This window comes from Thalassophryne amazonica, chromosome 2 (genome assembly GCF_902500255.1).
Source record: "Thalassophryne amazonica chromosome 2, fThaAma1.1, whole genome shotgun sequence".
Lineage (NCBI taxonomy): Eukaryota > Metazoa > Chordata > Actinopteri > Batrachoidiformes > Batrachoididae > Thalassophryne > Thalassophryne amazonica.
The window spans coordinates 100551142-100566552 of record NC_047104.1 but is presented as its reverse complement, the minus strand read 5'-3'; the positions used below and the strand labels follow the sequence as shown (position 1 = coordinate 100566552).

General features: G+C 41.9%; 1 protein-coding gene across 1 annotated transcript in view; it reads left to right on the top strand.

The window, feature by feature from the left end:
* The window catches only part of LOC117528020 (polycystic kidney disease protein 1-like 2), a 113543-nt gene extending 99284 nt beyond the window's left edge, over nucleotides 1-14259 (top strand). Inside the window, exons 38-41 of the mRNA XM_034190544.1 lie at nucleotides 13158-13368; nucleotides 13471-13572; nucleotides 13655-13786; nucleotides 13927-14259. Of these exons, the coding sequence (XP_034046435.1) occupies nucleotides 13158-13368; nucleotides 13471-13572; nucleotides 13655-13786; nucleotides 13927-14082 (601 nt within the window). The 3' untranslated portion in view covers nucleotides 14083-14259. The remainder of the gene's footprint in view (nucleotides 1-13157; nucleotides 13369-13470; nucleotides 13573-13654; nucleotides 13787-13926) is intronic.
* Nucleotides 14260-15411: the final 1152 nt, after the last annotated feature.

The window sequence follows — 15411 nt, the reverse complement described above, 5'->3', positions numbered from 1 at the left end:
AGGTGGGCGATTTTAACATCCACACAGATGCTGAGAATGACAGCCTCAACACTGCATTTAATCTATTATTAGACTCTATTGGCTTTGCTCAAAAAGTAAATGAGTCCACCCACCACTTTAATCATATCTTAGATCTTGTTCTGACTTATGGTATGGAAATAGAAGACTTAACAGTATTCCCTGAAAACTCCCTTCTGTCTGATCATTTCTTAATAACATTTACATTTACTCTGATGGACTACCCAGCAGTGGGGAATAAGTTTCATTACACTAGAAGTCTTTCAGAAAGCGCTGTAACTAGGTTTAAGGATATGATTCCTTCTTTATGTTCTCTAATGCCATATACCAACACAGTGCAGAGTAGCTACCTAAACTCTGTAAGGGAGATAGAGTATCTCGTCAATAGTTTTACATCCTCATTGAAGACAACTTTGGATGCTGTAGCTCCTCTGAAAAAGAGAGCTTTAAATCAGAAGTGTCTGACCTCCGTGGTATAACTCACAAACTCGTAGCTTAAAGCAGATAACCCGTAAGTTGGAGAGGAAATGGCGTCTCACTAATTTAGAAGATCTTCACTTAGCCTGGAAAAAGAGTCTGTTGCACTATAAAAAAAGCCCTCCATAATGCTAGGACATCTTTCTACTCATCACTAATTGAAGAAAATAAGAACAACCCCCAGGTTTCTTTTCAGCACTGTAGCCAGGCTGACAAGAGTCAGAGCTCTATTGAGCTGAGTATTCCATTAACTTTAACTAGTAATGACTTCATGACTTTCTTTGCTAACAAAATTTTAACTATTAGAGAAAAAATTACTCATAACCATCCCAAAGACGTATCGTTATCTTTGGCTGCTTTCAGTGATGCCGGTATTTGGTTAGACTCTTTCTCTCCGATTGTTCTGTCTGAGTTATTTTCATTAGTTACTTCATCCAAACCATCAACATGTTTATTAGACCCATTCCTACCAGGCTGCTCAAGGAAGCCCTACCATTATTTAATGCTTCGATCTTAAATATGATCAATCTATCTTTGTTAGTTGGCTATGTACCACAGGCTTTTAAGGTGGCAGTAATTAACCCATTACTTAAAAAGCCATCACTTGACCCAGCTATCTTAGCTAATTATAGGCCAATCTCCAACCTTCCTTTTCTCTCAAAAATTCTTGAAAGGGTAGTTGTAAAACAGCTAACTGATCATCTGCAGAGGAATGGTCTATTTGAAGAGTTTCAGTCAGGTTTTAGAATTCATCATAGTACAGAAACAGCATTAGTGAAGGTTACAAATGATCTTCTTATGGCCTCGGGACAGTGGACTCATCTCTGGGCTTGTTCTGTTAGACCTCAGTGCTGCTTTTGATACTGTTGACCATAAAATTTTATTACAGAGATTAGAGCATGCCATAGGTATTAAAGGCACTGCGCTGCGGTGGTTTGAATCATATTTGTCTAATAGATTACAATTTGTTCATGTAAATGGGGAATCTTCTTCACAGACTAAAGTTAATTATGGAGTTCCACAAGGTTCTGTGCTAGGACCAATTTTATTCACTTTATACATGCTTCCCTTAGGCAGTATTATTAGACGGTATTGCTTAAATTTTCATTGTTACGCAGATGATACCCAGCTTTATCTATCCATGAAGCCAGAGGACACACACCAATTAGCTAAACTGCAGGATTGTCTTACAGACATAAAGACATGGATGACCTCTAATTTCCTGCTTTTAAACTCAGATAAAACTGAAGTTATTGTACTTGGCCCCACAAATCTTAGAAACATGGTGTCTAACCAGATCCTTACTCTGGATGGCATTACCCTGACCTCTAGTAATACTGTGAGAAATCTTGGAGTCATTTTTGATCAGGATATGTCATTCAAGCGCATATTAAACAAATATGTAGGAACTGCTTTTTTGCATTTACGCAATATCTCTAAATCAGAAAGGTCTTGTCTCAGAGTGATGCTGAAAAACTAATTCATGCATTATTTCCTCTAGGCTGGACTATTGTAATTCATTATTATCAGGTTGTCCTAAAGTTCCCTAAAAGCCTTCAGTTAATTCAAAATGCTGGCAGCTAGAGTACTGACGGGGACTAGAAGGAGAGAGCATATCTCACCCATATTGGCCTCTCTTCATTGGCTTCCTGTTAATTCTAGAATAGAATTTAAAATTCTTCTTCTTACTTATAAGGGTTTGAATAATCAGGTCCCATCTTGTCTTAGGGACCTCGTGGTACCATATCACCCCAATAGAGCGCTTCGCTCTCAGACTGCAGGCTTACTTGTAGTTCCTAGGTTTGTAAGAGTAGAATTGGGAGGCAGAGCCTTCAGCTTTCAGCTCCTCTCCTGTGGAACCAGCTCCCAATTCAGATCAGGGAGACAGACACCCTCTCTACTTTTAAGATTAGGCTTAAAACTTTCCTTTTTGCTAAAGCTTATAGTTAGGGGCTGGATCAGGTGACCCTGAACCATCCCTTAGTTTATGCTGCTATAGACGTAGACTGCTGGGGGGTTCCCATGATGCACTGTTTCTTTCTCTTTTTGCTCTGTATGCACCACTCTGCATTAATCATTAGTGATCGATCTCTGCTCCCCTCCACAGCATGTCTTTTTCCTGGTTCTCTCCCTCAGCCCCAACCAGTCCCAGCAGAAGACTGCCCCTCCCTGAGCCTGGTTCTGCTGGAGGTTTCTTCCTGTTAAAAGGGAGTTTTTCCTTCCCACTGTAGCCAAGTGCTTGCTCACAGGGGGTCGCTTTGACCGTTGGGGTTTTACATAATTATTGTATGGCCTTGCCTTACAATATAAAGCACCTTGGGGCAACTGTTTGTTGTGATTTGGCGCTATATAAAAAAATTGATTGATTGATTGAAATGTCCCAAAACGTATCAAGTTTGTTTCTTGCCATGTAGGTGATTTTTTCCAAATCCAATATTGATGTTAGTCCACTCAACCACTGTGACAGTCCACACACTTTTTGGTCCTTCCAGGCTCTTGCAATGCAGCGCTTTGCCTCAAGAAACCCAATGTTTAATAACATTTTTGTCTTTTCGGGAAATTCTAGTTGATCAGGATAACCATTAAGAAGGCACAAAGTAGGATCTAGCGGTACAATTTTCCCAACAACCTGACTTAACACTTTCAATATTTTGTTCCAAAAGAAAGCAATTTTGGGGCACTCCCACACACAGTGGTAGAAAGAGCCCTTCTGAACCCCACTTTTAATGCATGTATCTGGAATATCTGGATTAAAGCGATGCAATTTAGCTGGTGTAATATATTGTCTAGTTAGCCACTTATATTGCAAAAGTTTAGAGTGGGGATTTATAGTTTGAGTTTGAGCTAAAGAGCACGTCCTGCGCCAATCGTCCTCTGACACATCCACTTTTAAGTCACTTTTCCAAGCCTCCAATATTGACTGTGTTGTTTCATTATAACTGTCCACAAATTGTTTATATAATACAGACACCTGACCCCTTCCATTTGAATGCTTTATAATAATCCTTTCAAGAGTGGATAACAAAGGGGCTTTTAAGCTGGACCCCTGTTTGGTCACAACATAAGCTCTTATTTTATGGTATTTGAAAAAGTGTTTCGATGGTATACCAAAAGATTCTTTTAACTGCTCAAAAGACATAAAGGTACCATCTTTGTACAGATCAGACACCTTCGTTATACCTTGATTAAACCAAAATTTAAAACCCAGATCTGCCCTACCAGGGGGAAAATTATCATTACCAAAAACTGGGGTAAAATGGGACAGTTGTTGTGAGTCTCCCAAATATGCTTGAGCCTCATACCAGATCTTTATTGTATTCTTTAGAAATGGGTTTGTAGTCTTTTTAATAAGTTTCTTATCGGCCGAGTAAAAATACAAATTTAAGGGAATGTTGACAGATGAAGGCTCCAATAAAACCCATGCAGGTGTCTGGTCTGTAACAAAGTAGAACATTGCAGCTCTGATTTGAGCAGCCCAAAAATACCAAGTTTGGTTAGGTAATTTTAATCCCCCTCTATCATATGGAAGATACAATAAGGAAAGTCTGAGTCTGGGCCTTTTGTCATTCCAAATAAATTTTGAAAACAATTTCCTTAAGGTCTGAAAAAGAGAAGTTGGTGGGGATAGAGGAATTGACTGGAAAAGGTAAAGATATTTAGGCAGGATAGACATCTTTAAAATACTAATACGACCAATCAAAGATATAGGTAGTTCCATCCATCTAGTTATAAGCTGTGTTACTGTCTCTGTCATAGGGTCATAGTTAGCTTCAACAAGTCTGTCAACAGAAGGGGTAATTTTTACTCCCAAATAAACAAGCCCGTGTCCGACACTAAAAAGGGTGTTTGAACTGGGGGGTTTCGCCTTTCATTTTCATTTAAAAATAATAAAACTGATTTACTGTAATTTATTTTATAACCAGAAAATGTACTGAAAACATCTATTAAGTTCAATATAGAAGGTAACGAGGTGTCCAAAGAAGAGCAGAACATAATCACGTCATCTGCATACAAAGCAATACGATGGTCTGTACTGCCAATTTTAATGCCTGATATACCACCATGAGTGCGAACAGCCATAGCCAACGGCTTGATTGCAAGAGTAAACAGGAGGGGGGAGAGGGGGCACCCCTAATGGGTCCCCCTATGAAGGCTGATTGGTGTTGAGAGAAGGCTGTTAGTCAATATCTCAGCTTGAGGGTTGGAATAGAGCAGTTGAATCCATTTTAGGAATGTCTCCTTCACACCAAATTTCCTCAAAACTTCAAATACATATTGCCATTCTATCCTGTCGAATGCTTTCTCTGCATCCATTGACAGTAAAGCATTACCAATATGCCAACCTTTCTCGTGACTTATGTTCAACACCCTCCGTATGTTGTGAAAACCCTGCCTACCCTTAACAAAACCATTTTGGTCAGGGTGAACCATGAGAGGTAGAAGAGGTTCTAACCTCCTCGCCAGAAGTTTACAGAGTATCTTAAAATCATAATTTAACAGTGAAATTGGTCTGTACGAGCTACAGTGAGATTCTGGTATATCTGGTTTGAGTAGTAAAATAATTGTTGCAGTATTGAGTGTAGGAGGGAGAGATCCGCGGCTAAACGATTCCAGATACATATCTAAAAGGGGTTTAACTAATTTCTCTTTGAAAATTTTGAATATTTCTATTGGGAGGGAGTCAGGGCCTGGGGTTCTACCCCCTTGCATGCTCTTTATGGCTTGGGCAATTTCATCAGTAGTGATATTAAGATCAAGATTATCTAAGGAGTCTTCACTCAGAGTGGGAAAGTCTAATTGTTCCAAGAATGTATTTTGTTGTAATGGGGTTACACTGGAATAATCCGATTTATATAAGTTCTGATAAAAAAAATGAGAAAGTGTCATTAATTTCTTTTAAGTCTGTGGTAACACAGCCATTATCTGTGGTAATTGAATTTATTGCTTGCGTCTGCTTAATGCGCCAGGCTAAAAGTTTACTGGCTCTTTCACCCTGCTCATAGTATGACTGCCTTAGCCTGAGCAAGCTTTATGTGGCTTTGTTAACTGACAAGATATTATATTTAGCTCTAAGTCTATTAAGTTCTGAAAATAGTGAGTCAGAAGGGCTCCTGTGAATTTCCTCTTCCACATCTTTAATTTTAATTTCCAGTTGCTCCATTTCTGTTCTAGATGTCCTATATCTGAAGTTAGTACAGCTAATCATCTGCCCCCTTAAAAAAACTTTGAATGCCTCCCACCTTATACTTGCAGATGTTTGGTCAGTGTTATATTGAAAATAGTAGTCAATTTGCTTTCCTACATAGTCTAAAAATTCTGGGTCCTTCAACCAAAAGGACTGAAGACGCCATCTAGGGGTGAGAGGTGGGCGGTTTGGTCAATTTAACTGGAAAGATACACTTGCATGATCTGAGATTACTATGCCATCATACCAGGAGTTAGATATCAAAGGAGTCAAAGCTGCAGAAACTGTTGTATGGCTGGGGGGGCCTGGCTGCCTTTTTGTTTCTGTCTTTTGTTTTTCCTTCCAGGTGGCTTGCATTTGGGACTGAGTGGCTGTGTAGCTGAGTTTATCAGGACCTCACCCTGATCACCTGAGGCTGATCACCTGCAGCTCGTCAGGACTCACAGCTATGGTGCATCTACATGGATTGGAACATGGTGGCATTTAAGACTGGAGTACACAGTGTGTATTTGCCAGAGACTCGACCTTGTGACCAGACGGGTGAGATCGTCGTCTCGGGAGCCATCTCATCATCAGTGGATGCAGAGAACGTCCAGGTTTGATGCATGGTCTGTGAAAGAGGAGGGGGTGAGGTCTCACGCTCGTCAGCACACTTCCTGAGGTACATTAGATTTTGTGACTAACATTTATACAGTCAGTAAATGCGGTGTCCCTCACACCTTTATTATATTGAGCTGTATGTTGGTCGTGTAATCAGCTTCCTCTGCAGTGGAGTTTTGTGAACTGGATGTTCCATGCCTGCAGGGTGGGAAGCTGATTAGTAATTAAGCCAGGAAGTGTTTGCTGTTTGTGCACCTTTGAGCGTTCTCTCTGTGTGTTGAGTGTGGACTCACATAATGATTCCTTCTTTCACAGACTCGGTTTGTCGCGGCCACCTGGGGGGTGTCGGCGGGGTCCTTGGGTCCGAATTGGTTCTGGCTCCGGACCGTTGGCGCTGCTGGGAGCGCACCGCAAAACCACCACGCCAGACCGCGCATTTTTCTATTTTTTCACATCACTGTTATGTTTATTAAACTCTGTTATCCTTTGTACCGTGCTCTGCTTATTTTATACTGGGTACTTCAAACGCTGGTCGGTTCTCCGGGTTGCGTCCGACACATAACAGAAACCAAAAAATAGTCAATTCTGGAGAACGTATGATAGGTATTAGAGTAACAGGAGAAAGCCACCTTATCTTTGTGCATGTTTCTCCATACATCAACCAAATTATAATCTGCCATGCACTGCAACAATTCCTTCCTTGTATGCTGGTGTGTGGTGTCCACCCCTGATGCTCTGTCAATTTCAGGCTGAAGCGTACAATTTAAGTCGCCCCCCAAAATTAGGTAACCAGGAAGTGGTGCAAGTTGTAAAAACAAATTCCTAAAAAATGAGGGGTTATCATTGTTACATCCATACACGTTGACTAAATTGAATCGGACTGACGCAATCTCACATTCAATAACAATATACCTACCAGATCGATCTATAGATGTGTTAATTAGGTGAAACTGAACAGAGTTGTGCACAAGTATGGCTACTCCCCTAGATTGAGAGTTGTATGGAGCATGAAACACCTGGCCTGGCCATCTCCTTTTTATTTTAATAATATCTTCCATAGACAAGTGTGTCTCCTGTAAAAACACCACTTTAGCTTTCAATTGACGAATCCGGGACATAACTTGTTTCAGCTTAACTAGTCTATTCAACCCTCTTACATTCCAAGAAGTTAACTGAAGATCAGGCAAGTAGGGCATCTAAGTCAGAAGTGCATAGTGTAAAGTCTGCTTGGGGAATACAAAGGGGTGTCATGATCTGGCCCATTTGGGCCAGCTGTTCTGATTCTGGACTTTGTTTTTTCCTTTTTCATGTTCTGAGCCTTTTGTCTTTTAGTCATGTATAGTCCCGCTTAGGTTATGTCTGGTCTTGTTTCATGTTCATGTCAGGTTGTCATGCTTATGTTATCAATAGTTTTGTTTCTGTTATCCTGGTATTTGTCATTCATGTTCACTTAGTCACTTCAGTCCTAGTTTGTTTCTGTTCATTTATGCTTTGGTCTACAGTTCGGTTTATCACATTTTTGGTATTTTGCTTTTGTCACAGGTATTGGTCATTATTTATCTCTGATTATGTTCAATTTATTATTTATCTGTTAAGTCCTTTTATTTATATCTTATAGTCACTGGCTGTCATTCTGTTCATTATTCAGTCTTAGTTTATACTGTCATCTCACCATTGTTTATTGCATTCACTTTTATATTTTGATCCATCTCACTCCGGTTATAGTTAAGATAATTGATTTCTTTGTTTACTGCCATCTTAGTTCCGTCAGGTCTGGTTTATATGATTCTGTTTTAGCTCTGTTCATTCTTCTGTTTCTTTCATGCCAGCCCAAATATGTTCCCACTCCATATCACTGCACCAGCCATTGTGTTTTTGTCTCACACTTTGTCTGCTTTGTATTTTCACTCACTCCCGCTCTTGCACTTGCTCACGTGTCTTTGTTACTTTCATCACTCCACTGTGTTTTCCTGCCTTCGCTCTCTTGCACTTACCTTTATCTTCCCTGACACTTCTGTCTTGTTCCACTAATTACATCACCAGTTATTTAAGCCCTCACAGTCTCACAGTCCCTTGCTCGATTGTTGAATGATTTCACTTTCCAGCACTCACGTCCTTGTCTTGTTTTGCCTGCCGGTATCTGACCTTGTTTTGCCCTCGACCTTGTACTTGTCTTTGCCTCTGATTACCTCCACGCAGTGTTTTTTGACCACAGCCTGTTTTTTGGCCCAAGCCTCAGCCTCACGTCTGTCTGTACCTTTGCCATCGCTACTGGACCTCCTGTGTACCAAATTCCAGCTTGTAATTCTTACACCAGTCTGTTTGTGAGCATTTTGCATTTGTGTCCTGCTCTGTTTGTGCCACGCCTGACAAGGGGGAGAGGAAGAAGAGAAAGAAGAGGAGAGAGAAAAAAAAACCCCAACAACAACACCAGTAACCGAGAGATAACATCAGAACAATAGAACAGTGTAAACCAAGGTGCACTCACAACTCCCATTAAAATGCACCTACCCCATCCCAAATACACACTTCCTAAAGACCCAAAAGGGGGCCAAGCCATGGGGCTAAGCTGGTCCACTATCATCCTACAAGGAACAGCGTAAAACTAACAGTCAACAAACAGAGCCCTATATATTATTATCAATGTAGCGGGATGAAAGTCCCGGGTCCCAATTGAAAAGACGTTCCCGCTAGCTTGGCTAACGGGGAGTTCCCCTTTGGCTGACCTGGTAGAGGAACGGTCTTTTCAATTGGGACCCGGGACTTTCATCCCGCTACACATCTCCCCACCATTTTTGACTTCGTCTCGAAGTCACAGGTGCATGTTAGCATACTCTGTGACCCACATCCTGTTCGTGACGCCAGATCGAAGCAGCAGGACCTTCATGGCCGGGACGACGGTGGGGGATCGAACCCACGCGGCTCGCACAAAAGAACGTTCCTCTACCAGGTCAGCCAAAGGGGAACTCCCCGTTAGCCAAGCTAGCGGGAACGTCTTTTCAATTGGGACCCGGGACTTTCATCCCGCTACATTAATAACTTAAACCACCAAATTAGAAAAATATTAAAATAAACTCTTGTCAAAATAAGTATATGTATATATAAGTATAAATACTCACTGTACGTCACCTCCTTAGTGAAAGTAATAGAAAAAAGTAAAACAAATTATAATAAAAATAAAAGTAAAAAGTAAATTTTGTAACAACCACACACTCTAATTACCAGTCAGGTTTTAGGAGGAGTATTTCACGTGGCAATATTTATCGAATCCTGCCATACTCACTGGCATCCACCGTCTTTCAGTTGCTGAGCAAACCTGTTAGCCTGCAACGCGTTGTCAAACACATGTCGTTTCCCTTGGTATATTACAAATAGTTTTGCAGGGTGGATAATACCAAAACGCAGATCCGGAATAGAGAGGGACACCAACATCTTCTTGACCGCGTCGTAGGTCTTACGTTGCTTGAGGAGTTCCGATGAGACGTCAGGAAAGAACATGATTTTCGTGTTGTTGTTGTAGAGCACAGTGCCCATCTCCCTGGCAGCCCTCATCACGCGGGTCTTGTCCCCGTAGTTCAAAAACTTCATCACCACTGCTCTGGGGCGAGCTGTCGCAGCCGCATTCGCCCCAGGGGGCCTCCCCATTCTATGTGCCCTCTCGATTATCAGCGGTCCTGGAAAAATGCCCATCCCAAACACCTCCAGTATCCATTTGGCCAGAAATGTGCACATATCGCCGCCCTCCGCCTTCTCAGGGAGGCCCACCAGACGCAGGTTGGAGCGCCTGCTGCGATTCTCCAAGTCGTCAACTTTACATGTTATTGCCTCCAGCTCACTTTTAAAAGTACTATTATCAGCCTTTAGCACCGCGATGTCGTCTTCATTGGTCCCTATTCTGTCCTCTGCCTGCGATACGCGGGTAGCAATTGATTGAATCTCATTCTGCACGCCCTGTATTGCGTGAAGTAGGCCATCAAATCTTGAAGCAAGTCAACCTGCAGTGACTTAATAGCCGACATAACGTCAGGAGGAGCTAAACCTGGTTTCCCAACTCCAGCATCTTCATCAGCCTGGTTAGCCTCATTAGCTTCACTAGCATCTTCCAATAGCATAGCTATAGCTCCCTCGCTAGCTGGCGGTTCAGACTCACATGGAGGGTCCGACTTCTGATGTTTTTGTGTTTGCTTCGAACTTCTTGCTGGCATGATGATAAGGTCTTGTTTCGCACAGGCAGTACACTGGAAATTGGGAGGTTATATGAATTGTATCGGTGGTTTAATTCAAAGTCTCTCAGAGTGGCTCTGTTCCACGTCTGCTGAGAGGCGCACCATAACCGGAAGTCATTTGCATAATTTTTTACTGAAATTGGAGCAATTTTAATATTTGACCCCTGTACAAAGTGAAATTGACCTTTGTCTCTATTTTTGCTGTTTTGACCCCATAACTCCAGAACATTCCATCATAAATAGTCCAAACTATACCTTTTTGGAATCTTTATGATCAGACAAGTAATGTGATATAGTTTTCAACATGATTAGCGCATTTTTAAAGTTTGACCTCTGTGTAATTTTTCATTGACCCCTACCTGGCTATAGCTACAACCCTGGGATGGCTATCATACATTTTTGTGTAGGCCATGATACACTGAGGCTGGATTCTAAGTATCATTTTTTTCCCCCTCAAGTGGTACCGAAAACCTGCTTGGCCCATGGACTAGCTGGACTCTGCTGAACTTTGCTGGCAGTGAAGCTTCAAAACCACAGAAGAAGAAGAGGCGGGCCAAAACCACAGAAAGCTTCCCCCTGCATGCAACATACACAGCCTTGCCTTCCTAACAGATTTACAGCGCAATGCAACTCTACGCAGGCCAAGTGTGAAAGGGGTTACGTGGAGGCTTAAGTGGAGGCTTAAGTGGAGGCTTAAGTAATGGCGGCGCTGCCAACAATGCAACGTCCACAGCAGCAAATTCTGGGATTCCTATAGGCTATTCTGCTTCTCTCTATGGGTGATGTCACACAGGCTTTGTCCAGTATACCGAGGTTCTGTCCAAAAAGTATCGGACCTTTTTATTTTTGCAAAAACCATATGGATTTGAATCACGTGTAATTGCATCAGCCAAGCTTGAACCTTCGTGCGCATGCGTGAGTTTTTTCACGCCTGTCGGTTGCGTCATTCGCCTGTGAGCAGGCTTTGAGTGAGCACTGGTCCACCCCTCTCGTCGGATTTTTATTGCGAATAAATGTCTGAACGATTTGGAGCTTTGCTGCATCAATTTTTTCCAGAAACTGTGAGAGACCTCCAGGTGGACACCATTCGGAAAATTAATATGGCTTTCAGGGACGCTTTTATGGGGATTACACAGATTAAGGAGTGCTCCAGCCGGTTTAAAGACCGCCCACAGCTGCTGAGAGCGCGCCGCGCTCTGAGCGCTGATTGACAGGCTCAAACCCCGCTGAATCAACCAGATCATTTCCAACGTGAAGGCTTTGTTGATCCGGGACGTCGTCTGACTTTCACAAAAAGGCAGAAGGCGTGGACATCAGCACTTTTTCAGCACATTCTACTGTTACAGGAGTTTTTTTCATGGAAAAAGAAGCGGAGGATTGCCCCACCGTGCCGCTCATGGCGCGGGACAAAACCACCTCCATGTTGGTCTCACAGGTCGGCTTTCAGACGGCTTCCGGTTGCTTTTCAGTCGTGTGAATATCCGAGAAATTGAGCATGAGCTGGACATGCCCCAACATGTCCTGTGAGGCTTCATCACGGCGTTGCTTTGCGCCATGTGGCTCCATCCTGATGTGCCGAAAATGCGCTGATGTCCACGTCTTCCGCAATTCCTGTGCTAGTCAGACGACATACCGGATCAAGACAGCGTCCAGTTTAGAAATGAACGGCACATTCTATTGTTACAGGAGTTTTTGTCATGGAAAGAGGAGAGGAGGAATTCCGCATGTTGCGGCGGAGCCGCATAGTGCAAAGCAACGCCGTGATGAAGCCTCACAGGACATGTTGGGGCATGTCCAGCTCATGCTCAATTTCTCGGATATTCACACGACTGAAAAGCAACCGGAAGCCGTCTGAAAGCCACCTGAAAGCCATCCTGTGAGACCAACAAGGAGGTGGTTTTGTCCCGCGCCATGAGCGGCACGGTGGCGCAATCCTCCGCTTCTTTTTCCATGAAAAAAACTCCTGTAACAGTAGAATGTGCTGAAAAAGTGCTGATGTCCACGCCTTCTGCCTTTTTGTGAAAGTCAGACGACGTCCCGGATCAACAAAGCCTTCACATTGAAAATGATCTGGTTGTTTCAGCTGGGTTTGAGCCTGTCGATCGGCGCTCGGAGCGCGGCGCGCTCTCAGACGCTGTGGGCGGTCTTTAAACCGTCTGGAGCACTCCTTAATCTGTGTAATCCCCATAAAATCGTCCCTGAAAGCCATATTAATTTTCCGAATGGTGTCCACCTGGAGGTCTCTCACAGTTTCTGGAAAAAAAATTGATGCAGCAAAGCTCCAAATCGTTCAGACATTTATTCGCAATAAAAATCCGACGAAAGGAGTGGACCAGTGCTCACACAAAGCCTGCTCACAGGCGAATGACGCAACCGACAGGCGTGAAAAAACTCACGCATGCGCACAAAGGTTCAAGCTTGGCTGATGCAATCACACGTGATTCAAATCCATATAGTTTTTGAAAAAAATAAAAAGGTCTGTTACTTTTTGGACAGACCTCGTATACACTCTGTGGTCAGTAACAATAAGTAATGGGAAGTCATTTTGTATGTATGTTGCTATGAGCAGAAATAAAATATTGTAACATGCAACCTTAAAATTTCAGTGACTTTTTTAACAGCATGAGCATGTTATCTCATGCTGTGTCCAGATATGCCAGTTTCCATGAAACAGCCCGTGCAGATGCTGTACTGGGGTATCTGATAGCCTTCCTTGTGCTGCTGGCTACAGTCAAACTGTGGCACCTGCTGAGACTGAACCCTAAACTGCATATGATCACAGCTACACTGCGTCGAGCATGGACAGATATTTCAGGCTTCCTGGTGGTCATGACCATCATGTTCCTGGCCTACTCCATTGCTGTGAGAGAATTTCCCATACTCTGCATCATCCTACTGTCATCAATGGATTAAATACATAAGTGGTTATTAACAAAGATAATTTTCTGATATTTGATGTTCCAGTCTAACCTGATGTATGGGTGGAAGTTGTACTCCTATCGGACTCTGCTGGATGCTGCTCAGACTATGATCAGCTTGCAGCTTGGCATTTTTAACTACGAAGAGGTTAGTGTGAGAGAAATATAACTCTGTGATCACAGCAGACACACCAGCTTGCTGTTCTTCAGCGTGCCTCTCGATTTTTCAGGTTCTAAACTACAATCCAGTACTTGGTGCTTTCCTCATTGGGTCTTGCATTATCTTCATGACCTTTGTGGTACTGAACCTCTTCATTTCTGTCATCCTGGTGGCATTCAGTCAAGAGCAGATACATCACAAGGTAGACTGCACACACAGGATATGTCTTGTCTAAATGTTGCTGATGTCACTTCTGTACTATGTGGAAAAACTACACAACTATGTTGTGGATGTGATATTTGTGTGTTATTCATTTTTTTTTATGTAAATGCTGTTTTACAGCCATCAGAAGAAGATGAAATTGTGGACCTGATGCTGATGAAACTCTGCTGTTTGTTTGGGATCAAATGTAAAAATCAAGGTGGCAACAGTCTCAGTGAGAAAACAGCTGCTTCCAGTAATGGACTGATTTCTCCTGGAAATATTAATGATGGTTAATATGTTCATGTTATGTGTTATTATGCTGTACTACAGTCAAGTATAACAATAATAAGTACATTAATACTTGTGCTTTGTTTGTCATGGGTGACTTAAATGTTTTTGTGAGTCCTTATTAGTCTATATAAATGACTATTCACATTTCATGTAGGAGATAATAATTGCTGCACAGAGGAACTGTGTGTAATCTGGTGTATATTTGGTTCAACAAATATAGTTGTGATTCTGTGCCAAACATTGTAATTATAAACATTTATTCTACAACTGGTGAAACACTTTTTCCAACCTGAAAACAACTGAAGGATTAAACTTGAATAATTTATGTAATGTTTATGAACAATCTGGTTAGAAACTCCACTGCCATTTCTTCTAGACATTTCCATGCCTCCACTAGAATGTCATCTGGACCAACTGCCTTTCCATTCTTCACCCTCTTCTTAGCTGCCCTCACTTCATCCTTTCTAATCTCTTGTAATTCCTGATTTACTCTTGCCACATCATCCAGCCTTTTCTCAAACTCTCATTTTCTTCATCAGCTCCTCAAAATATTCCCTCCACCTTCTCAACACACACTCCTTGCTTGTCAGCACATTACCATCTGCATCTTTTACCACCCTAACCTGCTGCACATCCTTTCCAGCTCTGTCCCTTTGCCTGGCCAATCAGTACAAGTCAGTTTCTCCTTCATTACTATTCATATATGTTGATTATAGAGAGGAATATAATCTATGAATTTTACATTTTTGCTATTTGTCAGTTTTCCCAAGTAGTAGATAATATTATGTTGTAATTATTATTTTTATTGATACCTTAAATCTCTATGGCCCAAATCTGTGTGTTTGTTATATGCTAGTGTCATCACCAAATCACATATAAGATAGATTATCTTATTTTTTCAAGCAACAAGTAAAATTACCTGAAGATGTGCAGTAATTTTTTTTCAACGCTAAGCTGTAACTGTAGTTGTATTTTTAAGCACATTATAAATCCCACTACCTCTCAAATCACGCTAACAGCTCCTTAGTATCATGTTATGTGATGGTAGTGAATTTTCATGTTAATGTCAGCCCATTATCACTCCATTATGTGGTTCTAGCGAGTTTTCATGTGAGCGTTTGCCTGTTTTTGAAATTTTATGCTAACATTAGCCAATGCTAGGAATCACACCATGTATGTCTTTATGCGTGTATGTATATATTTTTAAGCACATTGTAAATCCTGTTGCTCACAATGGAGGCGCTCAGCTCATTCTAAAGTTCAGTGCAATATGAACGCACTGACATTGCAACTAATGCCAAGCTAGTACCAAGCCAGTTATACAACATGTTA